We start from the raw sequence: 17680 nt of genomic DNA, 5'->3' as shown, positions 1-17680 counted from the left end.
TGCTAAACACGGGTAAATGTGGTCTGAAACATTATGAGCTTGTCCTCTTTTATAAATTCCCACAGAGAATTAAATAATCCATTTGACCGAATTGCTTTAGAAGTTGAACACTCATGTGGTCATATGCGTTTAAACAGCCACAAAAGACACCCACAAAAGACTGTCTCATCTATCCCTACTAAATTACTTCTTGTGTGTTGTTGAAGTGTGCTGCCCAGATGGGAATTGAACACAAACCCACAGACAGCTATCAGAGCAGAAACAAACGTTGCTGTCTATATCTCTTGTTTTCTTGTGTGTTCAGATATAAAGCCTTTTTAATATTAGATTGATTGTCAGTGCTGGGTTGTGGCTGGAATAGCATCCGCTGCGTAAAACATTTGTGCGTGAATTGACATCATTTGCATATTACGCAGAACATTTCAGCAGGCTCTTGTGTGGAATATTTCTACTGTCCCGCCACCTTGTGGACAAACCGAGTAACTAAAAGAAAAGACTAGAAAAAGAGATTCATCAACAAAAGTAGCAGAGCCGAGATTTCATTTCATATTGCATTGATTTTATTAAAAGTACTGCTCATATTAATTATATATAAGTGAACAACACATTAGTCAATACTATTATTAGTGTGCTAATATTAAAAAATTATTGCATCTATGAACGTCTACGTTTATTGGGTAAGTTTAAATGCACGTCACATAAATGAAAAGCTAATTTAATTTGTATAATATTACATTTATTAGAGGCATGTCGATTAAATTCCTATTGTTCCATAATTGGGTTGGCAGGTAGAATGTTAGATATAATAAGCTTTTGAATTATAATAAATAATAATAATAATAACAAGCAGAATTTAGTCATCCAGCTCTCATGAATGTGTAAATTAAAATCACATATCTATTACTTAGAGATGTGTACTTTTCCTGTGTTGACACTGGAAGCTCACTGCACTGTTAAACAGCTAAGTGCATTAAAATAGATGCAATTCCTCACCCGAGTGGGATTTTTACAGGAGAACACAACATATAAAAGTCCTGAAAAAAATGTGATTATATCTGGGTATGCACGAGGTGCAAAGAATCTCAGATAAATAATCTAGATACATTAAAAATGGTCACACTTTACAATAATGTTTTATTTGTTAATGTTAGTTCATTTATTTAATAACATGATGAACTAAAAATGAACATTACTTAAGTATTTATTAATAGTTTAAAACTAGTTACTAATGCATTAAAAAACAAATTAGTTAACACTGTGAGTAACAAGAACTAACAATGAACAATTTTATTTTCATTAATTAATGTTAACAACACTAAAAACACACCTTCGCTGCTTGTTGAAATGTTTCAAATGAGTTAAACAACACAATTCTTTGGGTTTTTGGAGAGACAACTTAATTTTTTTATATTCAGTCCACTTTAATTTTTAAAGACGATTGACTTAACTTAAAAGATTTGTGTTTGAACAATGTTGTCAGGAATTTTGTGGAACCCAGCGTTTTTACAGTAAAGAATAAATATTGCACTAAATGTATTGTTTGTTCATATTAGTAAATACATTTACTAACAGCATGAACTAATACAATCTAAGTGTTACCTTAATAATATAAAAGTAAGAATAATGACAATAATAAGCATAAACCTGCTTGTTCAACACTTTATTTTCATACTGGGGATGAGTTGTGTGATAATGTATTTATAATATACAGCAAATGTATAAAACCTTGGCCTGGATAACCTGATCTGCATTATTGTGCCATTCATTTATCATAAATGCACTTTAAAAAAAGTTGTTTAATCAAATTAACTTCAAAAATAATTTAAACTTACATGAATCAAAGTGACAAAACATTTAGTTTAAATTAGCTTAACTTTAAAAATATTAAGTTGAAAACAGAAATACTTATTGAAATATGTTAAAGTAACATAACGAAACCAACAAAATCTCGCGGCAATTCGCAACTTTTTGATTTAGTGGCTAATTCGTATGAATTTGTATGATGTAATTTGTCCAATTTAGTACAATTTGCTCATCCCCCAAATGACAGTTGGGTTTAGGGGTGGGGTTGGGTGGCACGTTTAAAATCGTACAACTTCGTACGACTGAACTCGTACAAATTCATACGAATTAGCTATTAAACTGACAAAACGTAGGGTTAGGGTTATTTTTATATATTTATTTTTATATATTTATTGTATTTTTACAGTATAAAACTCGCAGGATTGTTTTTTTGTGGTGAAAATAATAAGACCTTCTATATTTATTTATGTTTAGAACACAACATCATTTCAATAACAAGCAATATAGAGTAACAGTCTTTTTTGTAAAAAAAAAATCAACCCAGGCTCATTCTGAAAACGTACCCCTGTATAAATTTCTATTGAGTGTCAAATACTTACCAGCAGGTACGTTTTTTGCAGTTTTTGTTTTCTCGAATCCACCAGAGGCCATTGTGTATGATTTTTCAGATCTCAAATTTCTCTCGTAAGTGCCATTCACGCCTGCTGTTCTGACATAAATAAACCAGAGGCTGCTGTCGACTGACTCCCTGACCAACCAACCGATTTCTTCATCCAACCCCTTCCCTAAACTCTACCGACAGTGTTTTGAAAAGCAACAATTGACCAGCCTTATCTAAAACAAAGGGCTTAGAATGACCAAGAGGCGACACTCAGCAGCGCTCAGCAACAGTTCCGGATTCTTTTAATAGTTACATCCAACATCCATAACAGACTTATGATATGCTGTCTTATAATTTACAGACTTATAATATGCTGCTGAAAACTATTGAAGTTTTCATTTCAAAATGGCCGCCGCGGCATCTAGTGGCTGTTTCCCAAATTGCACCAGAGTGTCACCTCTTGGTGATTCTATGCTTTTTGCCTAAACCCAACCAACAGTGTTTTGAAAAGCAACAATTGACCAGCGTCCACCGCCTTCCCTAAACCCAACCAACAGTGTTTTGAAAAGTAATCGAGAAAAAGAAAAGCCTGCTGGTTTTCACCATGTTTTTACATTATACCACATTGTCACCCTGTCATTTACTTGCTTATTTAATTTTTTTGTCTTTTGTCTTACCTGCTTTCTGAAACCATTCTTGCCGAACTGGAACCCTCTTGGTCAGCTTTTCTCTGTGTTTCAAGTCCTCCAACGTACGCTGCAAGCCACTGGACAAACTGGTAACAGCAGGAAAGCCGTCCATACAGAGGTAAGTGGTCAGCTGGTAAGAGCGAAAAGGATCAGCATCATACTGCCCCATAACATTCATTTTAAAGACAAAATACAGCCATACAAACTTCTGGCTACATAATTCGCGATCTCCAGAAATGTATATAGGCTACATTTTCAGAATGAGCCTATGTTGTACTTAATAAACAAGCTGCAAGAAATAGTTGTTAAATAAATGTACCATAATGTCATTAAAAAACACTTTAATTGTTTACCATGCTGAAGTCAAATTCCAAAAAATATAAAAAAAAACAAGTATTTTACAAAATATTTTCTTCACAATTGTGCATATGAAGTTTCCTTTATAATAAGACAAAATATAAATAACACTTATGTACAATATGCCTTAAAAATAGTTACTTGTATATTTAAAAGCCCTAAATGACCTTCATGGTCTGAACACGAAGTACTCCAAGACAAAATTACATAACACTTGCTTTATGTGAATTGTGAGATTGAATAGCAAGATTTTTGTTTCAAAGATCTCAGATTTTGATGTAAACACAGAAATCACACTGTAAAAAGAGAGAATCCAGTTTAAGGTGTGTTTTTGCCAAGTAGGATGCGATAAGACTACACTACCTGACCAAAGTCTTGTCGCCTATCCAAATTTCAGGAACAACTAATAATAACTGGACTTCTAGTTGATAATTCAGTATTAGAAGTGGCTTATATAAAAAGACAAAGGCCTCTAGATTACACTTATTTTACCAAAATAAAATATGATCATGCCTTGATGATTATAATTATTATTATTATGATTATTTAATGATTAAATTAAGACAGTAAGGTCTGACTTTGCTTAGACAAAAGTCTTGTCACTCAACAGAAATAATGTCCAGTATAGAATATAAAGTCATGCAGCAGTGGAAACAGAGTGAATATTGTGTCTGACTCCATCATGAGCTTGGAGGACTGCATCTATACATCTCTGCAATGACTCAAATCACTGATTAATAAAGTCATCTGGAATTGCAGGACTCCCAGAGCTCATAGAGATTCTTTGGATTCATCTTCATTGCCTCCTCCTTCATCTTACTCCAGACATGCTCAATAATGTTCATGTCTGGTGACTGGGCTGGCCAATCCTGTAGCACCTTGACCTACTTTGCTTTCAGGAGCTTTGATGTGGAGGCTGAAGTATGAGCAGGAGTGCTATCCTGCTGGAGAATTTGCCCTCTCCTGTGGTTTGTAATGGGCAGCACAAATGTCTTGATACCTCAGGCTGTTGATGTTGCCATCCATTCTGCAGATCTCTCGCATGCCCCCATACTGAATGTAACCCCAAACCATGATTTTTCCTTCACCAAACTTGACTGATTTCTGTGAGAATATTGGGTCCATGCTGGTTCCAGTAGGTCTTCTGCAGTATTTGTGATGATTGTGATGCAGTTCAACAGATGATTCAGCAGAAAAATCGACCTTCAGCCACTTTTCCAAATGATCAAAGAGAAGTCAAGATATTATTTGTTGCTCTTACAACTGAGATCGACGACGAGACTTTTGTCAGGCAGTGTATGTATGTTGATCCTGGAACATCATTCCTGTTCAAAAACATGCTGATGGGTTGACTGACTGACGCAGCTATAAAACTCTAGTGTCCGTGTATCTGTGTTTGCCCTTGATGACTAGTGGTGAAGTGTGGTGAACTGATGACCTTCACAATCTACCACAGTTAGTTTTTGTTGAGCACGTGAGCACAATAGCAATCAGCTGTGTTTTATGGTACGTTCGCAGCAGACACAGTTGAAGCATCAAGGCCGAGTGATTGTCAATGTATTGAAGCAATTAGGGATCCTGCGACACTATTCGCAGCGAGCGAATGATGAACTTTGATGGACATTCATGACATGTTAACCAATCAGGAGCTTGCTCTAGTAGGGGCGTGATTATGACGTAGCACCTGTAGTTGGTGTCCCGAGGGGAAATTCTCCTGCCAACACCGGAAAACAACTTATCAAACTGGGACCGGCTCAATCAGAAGTACCACTGAAATCAGCCGTCATCCAGGAGCAGTTTCTGGAGGAGTTGATGAACTCACAGAGCTGGGTGCACTTCTGAAGGAACTAATAGACCCAGACACGGCGCCGAACGAATCTACGCTGTTTTTTCAGCATTCCTAAAGCACATTAAGCACAGCTACTCTCTCAATTAAATCCATGTCAGCCATTTAGCAACAGAACTGGAGTTACCGGGCAGACAGACATCCCACCAATGATGCCAAACGTGGTCAGTTGTTATAAATAAACTTCACTACGTGTGAATAACGCAATCTATTCATGCAAACCATGTCTGGTGTGAACGCCCCATACTTTGACAGCCCTATTTGAAAGCCAGGAGAGTTCAGTTGTACTGTACATGGCTTAACTTTAGTCCATAGGCTTGACTTCTATAAGGATGGTGGTGCCACATGGGTCCAGGCTGTAGGAAGGCGAGTATGGGCTGCTGTGTCATATTCTGAAGCCTCTGAAGCAGCTGTGTCGTATAAAGGAGAGCCAGAAGAGGGCGCTGTGAGCGGGTGAGCGAGACTGCTGTAGTGACCGGCCGAGCCGCGGAGGAACTGAGAGCCCAGACTGCTGCTCATACTTCCAGACTGAGAGGAGTTCCCTACAGACCACAAGCTGGTGTACTGACTGCAAACAAGATACAAACACAACAGAGGATTCACAGGTTAAAAACATGCTATTGTGAAATCCAAAAGTATAATAACAGAGGAAAATTATAATATATATATATATATATATATATATATATATATATATATATATATATATATATATATATATATATATATATATATATATCACAGCTGGCATATACACTGGCAGCTGATGTTACATAGATGGTAAAAGAGAACTTATAAAGGCTTATAAAGGGCCAGGACAGACCAAGAGGATGCCAGAAAACTAGCGCTTATGTAACCCAGCTTCTCATACCTTATTAGTTACACAAATAACACTTTCATTTGAATACATTTGCATTGGATAAACAGTGTGTGACTGATAAGCTGTGATAGGAGCTTCACCTGGTGTTTGAGTTTGGGCCAGAGCTGTGGCCCATCGGCAGCACACTGGAGTGCGAGGACATCTGTAGACTGGACCAGTTATCATGAGACGGCAACATGGATAAACACGAGGAGCTGTCAGAATAACCAGCTGCAGCACAAACAACACACAATGAGTATGTAGGCGCTTGCTATTTTCACATATCGACATTGGGATGTAACATAGATATATACATATACACCCTGAGCATGCGTCAATAGCGCTGCCATATTGGTACAGTGCTCCCAGGACAAATGTCATTCAACCTCACTATTTAAGACAGTGTTACTACGTGAAGATGCATTGTGTACGAGTGTAGTAACGAGCAAACAAAGAAAACAAGCACAAAGGCAGAACATTTCACAGGTAAGGTTCAGTTTTTTACGTTTTTGTATGTTCTGAAATTTTGTGCCAAACAGGTAACGTTATTGATGATAATACTATTCATCATAAGGCAAACTAGCACCAACTCGCACTAAATACTCGGCTTATGCTAGTTTTGTTGGATAAATTCAGCAAACAAGCAAAAGAAATATGACAACGAGATGCTGCGGTGCCAGAAACTTGTATTATTGTCGGCTAAGTCAAGGAGCCGTTCATAACGGAGATTCATTCACAAACGAATCGCTCCCTCAATCGGCTGTGTTTCAGGACACGGATTAGATCAAATCTTACAGGGAGGGTGGATAGTACATTTTCATAAACACATACAAGCGGTTTGTCAGAAATGCCTGTGCGATCACTTATCCATCAATACAGAAAAAATTTTAGTAATTAAAAAAAAATGACATACTGACCTCCAGGCAAACTCCTGCTCATAGATCTATGTATATATGTGTATATCTCTGGCTTTGGATGGCCACAGTCCTTTACTGCAGCTTGGTCCCGCATTAATTTCAAAGGAGCGCTACCCTGTACTAAAATGGCGCTCTATTGATGCATTCCTTCCAATAGACAACAACAGGGTAGGTGACATCTAATGTAAATATGTATGGGGATGTAAAAATAGGGGATCTTTTATTGTCCCTTAAATAAGTTCACATTTGAGAGCAAGGGTGCCCCCTAGTGATACGACAGTATTATGCTTGCATCAGCTTTGTGTAGATGTTTCTGGCACCTTTAATAGAAAGATTTAAAATATGGTAGAAATATACTTAAATGGGATGATGGCGAGATAAAATGGTAAAAGTACCAGAAAAAAAAGAACCCCAGGTGGACAGGTTTCAACTCAATGCTGATAAAACCGAAAGGAAAACAACAAATTCTATTAATTTTCTTCATAAGAGCATGGATTTTTAATTGCATATAAGATTTATAAATGATATAAAAAGGTTATATAACGTTAGTTTTATATATAGTTTAATAATAATGATAATAATAATGATCATAAACAAAAATTAAAAAAACATCAAAGTACCATAAAGTGTGGTTTATTAATAAACTAATTTCGAGAGGATCACATGCTTATGATCAACACGGCTGGCACCTCATTAGCTCTGTAATTTGCCCTATTAGATGTATACGGAAGCATTATAAATAATCTGAGTTTTTCACTGCAGTTATCTTCGTCTCGAAGTTTCCCCCCTCTTCCACCCCTATTTCCCACCCTTTTTTCCGATAGGGCGACAAGGTGGCCCAGTGGCTAGCGCTGTCGCCTCACAGCAAGAACAACGCTGGTTCAACCTCCTTTCGGGTCTGCTGGCGTTTCTGTGTGGAGTTTCTATGTTCTCCCTGTGTTCGTGTGGGTTTCCTCAAGGTTCCCCAGTTTCCTCCCACCGTCCAAAAACATACAACCAACCCAGGCTCATTCTGGAAACGTAGTCCCTCGGACATTTCTGTAGACCCCGAAATATGTCCAGGAAGGTATGTATTTGTGCAGTTTTTGTTTTCGCAAATCTGCGAGAGGCCGCTGTGTACGCTTTTTTGCATCTCGAACGCCTCTCCCGGGCGCCTCCTCTTCTCGTGTAAAGACGCCGGTGGCCGCTGTTGAGCGACCGTCTGTCCGACTGACTGAATGATTGACTGGGCAATAGGCCGACCCAACCTCCTCCTCCTTTCCTAAACCCAAACGGTTTTACCGATTGAACCCGCTTGCCCACCCGCCCGCTTACTTCCCTAAACCCAAGCAACGATTTACAAAAATGGTCCAGAAAAAGAAAAGCCCTCGTCTAATTTTGAGCGTGTTTTCGGATTTCACCCTATTCTCGCCCCGTTATAAACTCGTTCACTTTATTTTTTGAATTCTGTTTTTGTCTTACCTGCTTTCTGGAACCACTCTTCCCCGGACTCGAACCCGGTCGTCGCGGTCAGCTTCCTTCCGGGTCTCCACTCTGCCGACGTACACGTCGAGCTAACCGGACAAACTGGTTGCGGCAGGAAAGCCCTCCACACAGGGCTGAGCTGTCAGCCGGCGAGCGCGAAGAGGAGTGGCGTCACACCACCTCGTAACGTTCGCTTAAAAAAATTAAATGCAGCCATACGTACCTCCGGCCACGTAAATTGCAGTCTCCAGAAACGTCCGCGGGACTAAGTTTTCAGAATGAGCTTGGGTTGCATACAGCATAGCCAATCGACTAAACCACATTATTACCCAAGACAACCTTAGTTTACTCTTCTCACACGGTGACAAGTAGGAAAGTTCTCGAGACTTAACTGAGCTCGAACTCCCCCCACGCCCCTTTTTATGGAAGGGAGCCCTGGGCTCGAGGATAGTACGAGCTCAGGGCTCTCTCCCAGGACAGCATGCCAATTACACATTATTGATTATCAGCTAAGTGTGAACTCTTGAAATCTGCTGTTAAATTATTTATATTTTACATATTATTTATTTGTATATTTATAATTTATTATTTTATATTTATATTACTTTAAATCTGAAGGGTGTGTCTATATAGATTTTTAATTAATGATTTTTTAATTTTAATTAATTATAATAATTAATTTATCCTAATTAACAAAGATATAAATTAACAAAACATTTAATATATGGTTCATATTTAAACTAAATAACCTTGACGGGTGAAAAAGCTGGTTGTAACTTACTAGGAGAAGCAGTGCGGTGGGCGTACGTGCTGGGGTACGGTGCGGACCGGTGGCCCCTAAGAGTGGAGTAACGTTCACAGCCGTGGGATGTAGACAGAGACAGTGCACTGTTGAGCTGTGCGTGAGGGTTTGCGGATGGACACAGTGACCCTGCGGATGGCAGAAACCAGCTGCTTACTAGAACAACAAAGAAAACGAGAGTCGATAGATGATTCCTTTTGCTCAGTTATAAAGGAAATTATTATAAATACAGTTGAAGTCAGAGATATTAGCCCTCCTGTATGTTTACCCCTTATTTCTGTTTGACGAAGAGCAGATTTTTTCAACACATTTCTTAACATAACAGTTTTAATAACTCATTTCTAATAACTGATTTATTTTATCTTTGCCATGATGACAGTAAATAATATTTGACTAGATTTTTTTCAAGATACTCGTATTCAGCTTAAAATGTCATTTAAAGGCTTAACTAGGTTAACTAGGCAAATTGATGGTAATTAGGCAAGTTATTGTATCAAAGTAGTGTGTTCTGTAGATAATTGAAGAAAACTTATTAATTAAGTGGGCTAATAATTTTGACCTTAAAATGTTTATTTATTTATTTATTTTTTTATTAAAACTGCTTTTATTCTAGCCGAAATAAAACAAATAAGACTTTCTCTAGAAGAAAAAATATTATAGGAAATACTGTGAAAAATTCCTGAATCTGTTAAACATCATTTGGGAAATATTTAAAAAAGGAAACAAAAATCACAGCAGGGCTAATAATTCTGACTTCAACTGTACCTGCACAACGACAAAAATAGTGGAGAGGTTCAGTCTTAATTTTCAAAATGATTGATTAAATAACTGAAATCCAGATGATTCACATATTCAAGGACGGTTATTAAATGATTATTTGAATTGTGTTTGCTTACATTGAGAATAACCAGACTGCTGACTTTCACTGACATCCTCAATAATTTCCTTATGATCACTTCTGAAAAATAAAAGAACAAAAAAAATTATGTTTTTATAACAAAAACTGATTTCTTTATGTTGGGGCTATTTATTTATTTATTTATTTATTTATTTATTTTGTCTATGAAGAAGGTTTTGAGTTAAAACTAAAAGTCTAAATGTTGTTGTTTTTCAGTGGTTTTGTATGTTTAATATATTCAGCAGTTCACCCAAAAAGGAAAATGTACTCTTTATTTAATCTCTCTTAAGTGCGTTTATGAGCTTCTTTCTTCTATTGGAGACAACAGAAGATATTTTGATGAATGATGAAAACCTGTAACCATTGACTTCCATTTGTTTTTTCCTATTATGCATGTCAACGGTTAGAGGTTTTTCAACACTCTTCAAAAATCTTCTGTTGTGTTTAACAGAAGGAAGAAAGCCAAAGACTGGCGACATGGTGGCTCAATGGTTAGCACTGTCGCCTCACAACAAAAAGGTCACGGGTTCAAGTCTTAACTGGGCCAGTGTGCATTTCTGTGTGGAGTTTGCATGTTATCTCCGTGTTGGCGTGGGTTTCCTCTGGGTGCTCCGGTTTCCCCCACAGTCCAAAGACTTGTGCTATATTAGGTTAGGTTAGGTTACTTTGTTTATACCCGAAGGTAGATTTGGTTTGCAGTCAAGAGTCCTTATCTCATAATTGTGCCACACAAAGGAACTCACATAGTAAACAACAACAAATAAACATTAGGACATAAAACAGAAACCTAAAAACACTTATAAAGAATAAATGAATAATTACTTTAAGTGTCCACCCTCTTAAATAAATGTTTAAATCTATCTAAAATATACAAGTCACCGAAACACCTCTGCTTTCGTCTATGCCTTATTTAAATGTCTAATGCAGGGGTCACCAATCTCTGGAGGGCTGGTGTCCCTGCAGGCAGGGTTTATCTCCAACCTCCCTCAACAAACCTGCCTGGGTGTTTCAAGTGTACCTACTAAGACCTTGATTAGCTTGTTTAGGTGTGTTTGATTAGGGCTAGAGCAAAAATCTGCAGGACACCGGCCCTCCAGAACAAGTTTGGTGACCACTGGTCTAATGGCTGCTGGGGTGAAACTATTTTTGCATCGTTTCAATCTACAGCTTAATACTAGAAAACTGCGACCAGAAGGAAGGAGCTGAAACTCTGGGTGTAGGGGATGAGCAGTGTCACTTAAAATTGAATTTGCCCCTTTAGCTACCTGGTGTACACAGCCTCTATTGGCTAGTGACACCCAGGTCAGCCTACTGGACCACTTTACTATTTGATTTAGTGAGTTTTTATCGGTGAACTGAATAAACTGAATTGGCCGTGTGTGAATTAGTGTGTATAGATGTTTCCCAGTACTGAGTTGCAGCTAGAAGGGCATCCGCGAAACATATGCTCTATTAGTTGCCAGTTCATTCCCCTGTGGGAACCTCTGATGAATAAAGGGACTGAGCCAAAGGAAAATGAATGAATGATGGAGAACGCTAAAGAGGTTTGGAACAAGTACAGGGAGAGTAGTATAATTTTCAGTTGTGGGTGAATTATCCCTTTAAACATAGTTTAATATTCTTGCAGATTAAAATATTTTAAACTGTAGTTTGATTACAGAAACTTGTTTAAGAAATTCTTTCCAAATTTTTATTAACAATTAGAGAGGATTCACAACAAACTGAAGTAAACATGACATTTTGAAAACACAAATTATCTTGCTCAAAATGACTAAAACATATTCAGTGGAGTAAAAAATCTTAACAAAATATTATAAAAGTATAAAATATGTATGTACCTTTCCTTGGTATCCAGAAAAGCTTTGGCGAATGGATTGTATTTAATTTTGAGAGACGTAATCTGAAAATAAGGAACAAATTACAGATTTATTTGAAATTATATTAAGGAGAAAGTCCGAAAAAGCGAATATACAAAACCAACTTCACCTTAGTAAAAAACAAAACATAAACATTACCTCTTCATTTTGATAGGCAGTCACTGCAATGAACTGTGTTTCGGGGAAAGCGTGAGTGGTGATCATCCTCTGTGGACCACCAACGCGCACTATGTGGATACGCGGCTCATATTTGTGCAGCGAGTTCAACATAATCTGTCGGGGAAAAACATTTTCAGGCTCTTGGTGATATTTTCGTGTGCGTTAGTAGTAATAATAGTACTTAACAAGCAAACTCGGCGCTTAAATAATAATAAAAAACGAAGAAAACGAATTTGATAAGTTTTTTATGCGGTGGAATTGTTGTTGTTTGTTTTAATTCGACTATTATGGAATTTATTATATGCCAAAAACCAACACAAATATACATTAGCCAATAAAAAATACAAAACAATCAACCAAATGGCAAAAAAATAAACATCGTCTTCGCAAAAAACTTTCGGTTCACTTTCTGCTTCACTATCGATGGTCGCAGTTTTGATTGAGTTTATAATTAATTTAGTTCCATGAAGTTTGAATAAATTAAAGTCATGTAAAAGTAGCTTAAACAGACGATAATCATGCACACTAACCTGCCCTCCTCCATTGAGTTTGTTGGTGAGCTTGACTTTACTGAAGGACACGCAGCTCTTCATCCAGTGCGCGCCGAAGTTTGGCGAGTCCGGGTGGATGTACACGCAGCTAGGGGCTTGTGGCTCGGGTTTGCCGCCCGGTACCCACTCACCGTTCACATACTTCCACCGGTGATTGTCGGCTGGGACGAAATCCAGTAAGAAAGAGTACATGGCGTTTGGATCTAGACCCGATATATTAACCTTTAGTACTGGAAACATGCGCCTGGAGGAAGCAAGAAACATTGTCATTTAACAAATCCCATCAATAGTGTAAAACTTGTATATAGGCTATATAATTACATTAGTTATAAAAACTATACATAAATTAGCAGTTTTCCGTATTTTGTGATTTATGTTTTTATTTTCCCCCGTTTTTTATGCTTTTGAGTCGCATTATGGGAACTTAATCTTGCCTCTAAAAAGTTTTAACATTAAAAAGTGACTTTCATTGACATTTTTAATAGTTTAAAGTGATATATATTGTCTGGGCTGGTGTTGCATTACGCTACAAAACCTTGTAATAAACTGCCAGCACATTTTCTGTTATGTTGCACACTTATTTCTCTCTACTTATTTATATATTTTAAACTAAAAAAATGTCAATAAAGTCACTTTGTTAAACTGCAGAGTTGAATTTTCAACATCAAAAGTTGACAGAGCAGAGATAAAACTCCCATAATATTTCACAACCAAAACGGAAAGAACTTGTGAATGAATGACAAAACAGGCTACGGAAACTGCTAAATAGCAGATCGTTTTACAGGGAAGATGCAAAAACCTATAGGCCTAGTGTCATCTAAAAAATTTCCTCTAAAATTAGCATTTTTCTCTGCATTCTATCATGTTTATGTTCAGTTATTTCACTTTAAAACCTATGAAAAAAACAGTAGGCTACTTTCTATAAATGTGAATTTCTAAACCTACACACATGAGCCTGAGAAAAATGTGCATTTAAAAAAAAAACATTTCAGATAGCACTTCAGATTTGCAACTTCGTATATACTATGACATTTTATGCAAAAATAAAGTTTAAACAAAACTTTTTTGAAAACTACATTTAATCATTAACGTCTTATGTATGTGAATTAGGCTAAGCAATTTAAGATACGTATTAAAATTAAGCATTAACTACTTTTATCAGTGTTGGAAATAGTAATATATTAAAATCCTAAGTCGCCTTTAACTGCACAACCAAGAAAAAATAATTTGGATTGCATTTCTTAACGCCTAATATCGCTAGTTAACACACTCAATGCATTTTTGTTTCAACACATCCCATGATTTCTAAAATATTAACCACTACCAAATGGTAGATATGTCAATTTATGGTAAAAGTGGCAGATTTATTTCATATACTATGAAAAATCTGAAAATAATATGTATTTTTACAATATAACCAAAATCACAGAGTTGTAAATTCTATAATGTATACACTTTACTATAGTATTAGTATAGTTTTAAAACACTATGGTATTTACTAGATATTACTATAGTATTTTTTTTTAACACGTGTGAGCATCCTGGACCTGAAATCTAAAATAACAGATTAACACCAGTAGAGAGCTGTCTGTAACTTTTCGACATCTTCATGTCACATTGTCGTCCTGAAACAAAGTGTATGTCTGTTTATGGTAAAAGTACCAGAATTATTATATATAGGCCTATGAAAGTAAGACCAATTTATTTAAATATATATATAAATAAATAAAACATTTCTGAACACTAAATCATCTTTATTTATTTAAGTTTACCATAAAATAGTTCAGATTCTCATTTAACCCGTTTTCTTGTTTTTTTTACAATAGTAATGCAACATGATTATGTTTGTTGGATTTTTTATAAACCAACAATGTTGTCTTTTTCCTTTAAATTGGTTTTAACAGTGATTATTTAAAACAGCCGAAATAATGTCAACCATTTGGTAAAGCAGGCAGTGATGTATAAATGGTTAATAAAAAGTAGCTACTTTTTAGTGAAAGTAATCTGAAAGTACTGTAGGCCTATGTGTTGCTATTTTTGCGTTTTATATTAAAATACACTAAAGATAGGCTTAAAATTTTAATATATAACTTTTTTTACTCAACACTCACTTTTGTAACACTATAAGCAAATCAAACAATCAACATATTAAATAAACATTGATTATGTTAACAACTGCACATTTTAAAGATGTAATTCTGCTGTTAATTACAACATATTATCTGGCAAAAAAAAGAGAAATACCTGCCATTCTTGGTCACTATCATCTCATTCGTCAGTGCTTTGAATTTCTGCCAAAGCTCATTTTCATCTAAAGCGACTTTAAGCTCTCTTTCCGTCGGATCTCCTTTCTCGCTGCCAGCTTGAAGCTCATTTTCTACCGCAGTTAATAAATGGTCCACCCTAAACTGAATGTTCTTCTCAGGACAGTCACCGGAGTCCATTCTATCATCCAAGAGGATCCGACAAGATATATCCAAACTGCGAGAGCTCACCAGTCAAAATACACCCAGAAGACTTGAAGAGATGCAAATAAATACTTTACTCAGGTAAAACTCGCTCCACGAACTGCTTAGGAAGTCTCTGATTGGTTAGTCTCCGCTTTGATGCGTTCGTTCTGGCCAGTGATTGGTTCAGAGATATGATGTAAAAGAAATACACATATTTATGTTCATATTTATTCATACCGTGTATTTATTTATTTATTTATTTTCTCTTGTGATTTGTTCCTTTGATATTACTGTAAAAAGTGTAAGTAGCATACTGTGTCTATTTTTGTATGCTATCGTTTTTGTTTTGCAATAATTTTTTACGTGTCATATTTAATATATTTTATGTATGTAAATACATTTAAATATGTAATATAAATAAATACAAAATAGATAGCTGGAGTAAGTTCAAGATACTTATGAAATCAGGCCCTTTCCTCAAATTAAGTTGCCTTAACTTATTGGGATTTAAATAGATAGATAGATAGATAGATAGATAGATAGATAGATAGATAGATAGATAGATAGATAGATAGATAGATAGATAGATAGATAGATAGATAGATAGATAGATAGATAGATAGATAGATAGATAGATAATTGTTTAATACGTTCGACTTTTTAACATTTAGCATTAAATAGCTGTATGATGTAAGTCTTTCTGATATCTAGGTGTTGACGAATGTTTTATAAGATGTTTATGAGTTTAAAGCCCGTGGGAATGTTTCAGAGGTGTCAAGAGAGGAGGAAACGGCACCAAACCCAACGAGCTGCAGGTCAGTAATGAGTGTTTATAAAATAGCGTGAAATGCTTCATCTTGGCGACATGACTTAAAGTAAAACTATCAGTAAAAATATAAAATACTTCTTATAAACAACGAAAACTGTCCTAAACTAATTGTATTTAAGAAGTATACTGGCATCTGAAGTTCAAACTATAGTATATGGTATACAACGGAAGGCTTTAAATTAGGAAATTTATTCAAACACATAAAAAACAATAGTAAGGCACTTTGTTTATAACTTACAGCAATGATACATGTGTAATGGTTAGACTTACTATAATTATTAGTCTACATATTTTTTTCAAATTTATTTATTGAAGAAATACTATAGTAATTTACAGACCATTTCAGTGTCATTGGCCATTTCTAGCTTGTTTTCAAACTATTTTATAATAGCAAAAAGAGGCAATTCAATCATATCTTAATGGCTAAACATCATAACATTATTTATCAGTATGTGGCTCTGTAAAACTGTAAAACAGGAACTATGTTGGGACCGTTGTTTTTGTTTACATCCATCAAAATGGTCTATAGTAGGCCTAAATAATATATAACTATATTAAAGTACTATATGTAATATTGCTGCTATGGTAACACAACAACTATAGTAAAATAAACTAATGATCGAATAGTGTAGTATTCTATAACTGTATGCTACAATTCACCATGCCCAAATAACATTGAATACATGTGAAAACATCAACCAAATTATTTACTTAGCATTAGCATTTTGTGCCAGTTTTGCACCCTGAAATAATGCTAAATAGATAAAAATGGTCACAAAATCTGCATTCTTTAAATAAAATATTGAAATTATGTTATTTCAACGATTCTAAATAGATGTTCTAAATGATTCTAAATGTTCACAAATTCAGCATTTTTAAAATAGTAAAACATATATATATATATATATGTATATATATATATATATATATATATATATATATATATATATATATATATATATATACATATAATTTATTCTTTTTTTTTACACTGAAACCAACATTAAAAAAATGTTTAAACAAATCAAATTATCATCGAATTAATGTTGAACTTAAAGTTTATTATAAACTCAGAATTACAGAATTACTTTTTAACAAAAGGGTTACAGGTGCTGGTGAAAAATAGCAATACAGATAAGAGGCTTGTAGTGATTGTATAGTTGTAGTAAAAACTGAAGTATATCACAGTTTTTATTACAGTTAACTACAATTAATTCTACAGTAGGCTGTACCATTCATTAACACAAGTTGTAAATTCTATAATATATATATATATATATATATATATATATATATATATATATATATATATATATATATATATATATATATATATATATATATATATATATATATATATATATACTATAGTATTAGTATGGTTAAAAAACACTATTTACAAAACATTAATATAGTATTTTTACCATGCACCCTAGAGCTGTTCTAAAATAACAGATCAACATCAGCAGAGCTCTGCGTATAATTTGTCCACATCTTCTTGTCACGTTTTTCTTCCTGAAACAAAGTAAATTGTTGATAACTGAAATCTGCTGTATTGTTGTTTTGTAGTATACTTTT

At 35.2% G+C, this 17680-nt stretch overlaps 2 protein-coding genes across 23 annotated transcripts in view; both read right to left on the bottom strand.

The window, feature by feature from the left end:
* Positions 1 to 3417: 3417 nt before the first annotated feature.
* tbxtb (T-box transcription factor Tb) lies at positions 3418 to 15334 on the bottom strand. Of its 4 annotated transcripts, none has more exons than XM_087278960.1 (9): positions 15068 to 15334; positions 12803 to 13067; positions 12252 to 12386; positions 12075 to 12136; positions 10235 to 10296; positions 9318 to 9494; positions 6257 to 6386; positions 5205 to 5864; positions 3418 to 5164 (listed from the first exon to the last, which is right to left on the bottom strand). In XM_087278960.1, exons 1-8 carry the CDS (start codon positions 15265 to 15267, stop codon positions 5621 to 5623), a joined length of 1275 nt encoding a protein of 424 aa, XP_087135086.1. In that variant the 5' UTR covers positions 15268 to 15334; the 3' UTR covers positions 3418 to 5164; positions 5205 to 5620. The 4 variants fall into 4 exon arrangements, with proteins under 4 accessions (XP_087135086.1, XP_087135088.1, XP_087135087.1 ...); XM_087278962.1 differs by having other exon boundaries at positions 15072 to 15334; XM_087278961.1 differs by having other exon boundaries at positions 3418 to 5864; positions 15072 to 15334.
* A 1726-nt stretch (positions 15335 to 17060) lies between these two features.
* si:ch211-130h14.4 overlaps positions 17061 to 17680 on the bottom strand; it is a 30011-nt gene continuing 29391 nt past the window's right edge. For 10 of the 19 annotated variants that reach the window (XM_087278936.1, XM_087278930.1, XM_087278939.1 and 7 more), the window contains one exon: positions 17483 to 17617. In XM_087278936.1, coding sequence (XP_087135062.1) covers positions 17546 to 17617 — 72 coding nt within the window. In that variant the 3' untranslated portion in view covers positions 17483 to 17545. Of the gene's footprint in view, positions 17307 to 17449; positions 17618 to 17680 lie in introns of those variants that run through there. The other 9 variants (XM_087278940.1, XM_087278943.1, XM_087278945.1 and 6 more) reach the window with 4 other exon arrangements.

This window comes from Danio rerio, chromosome 13 (genome assembly GCF_052040795.2).
Source record: "Danio rerio strain M-AB ecotype USA chromosome 13, GRCz13ab, whole genome shotgun sequence".
NCBI classification, from domain to species: Eukaryota; Metazoa; Chordata; class Actinopteri; order Cypriniformes; family Danionidae; genus Danio; species Danio rerio.
This window is presented reverse-complemented; position numbering and strand designations above follow the sequence as displayed.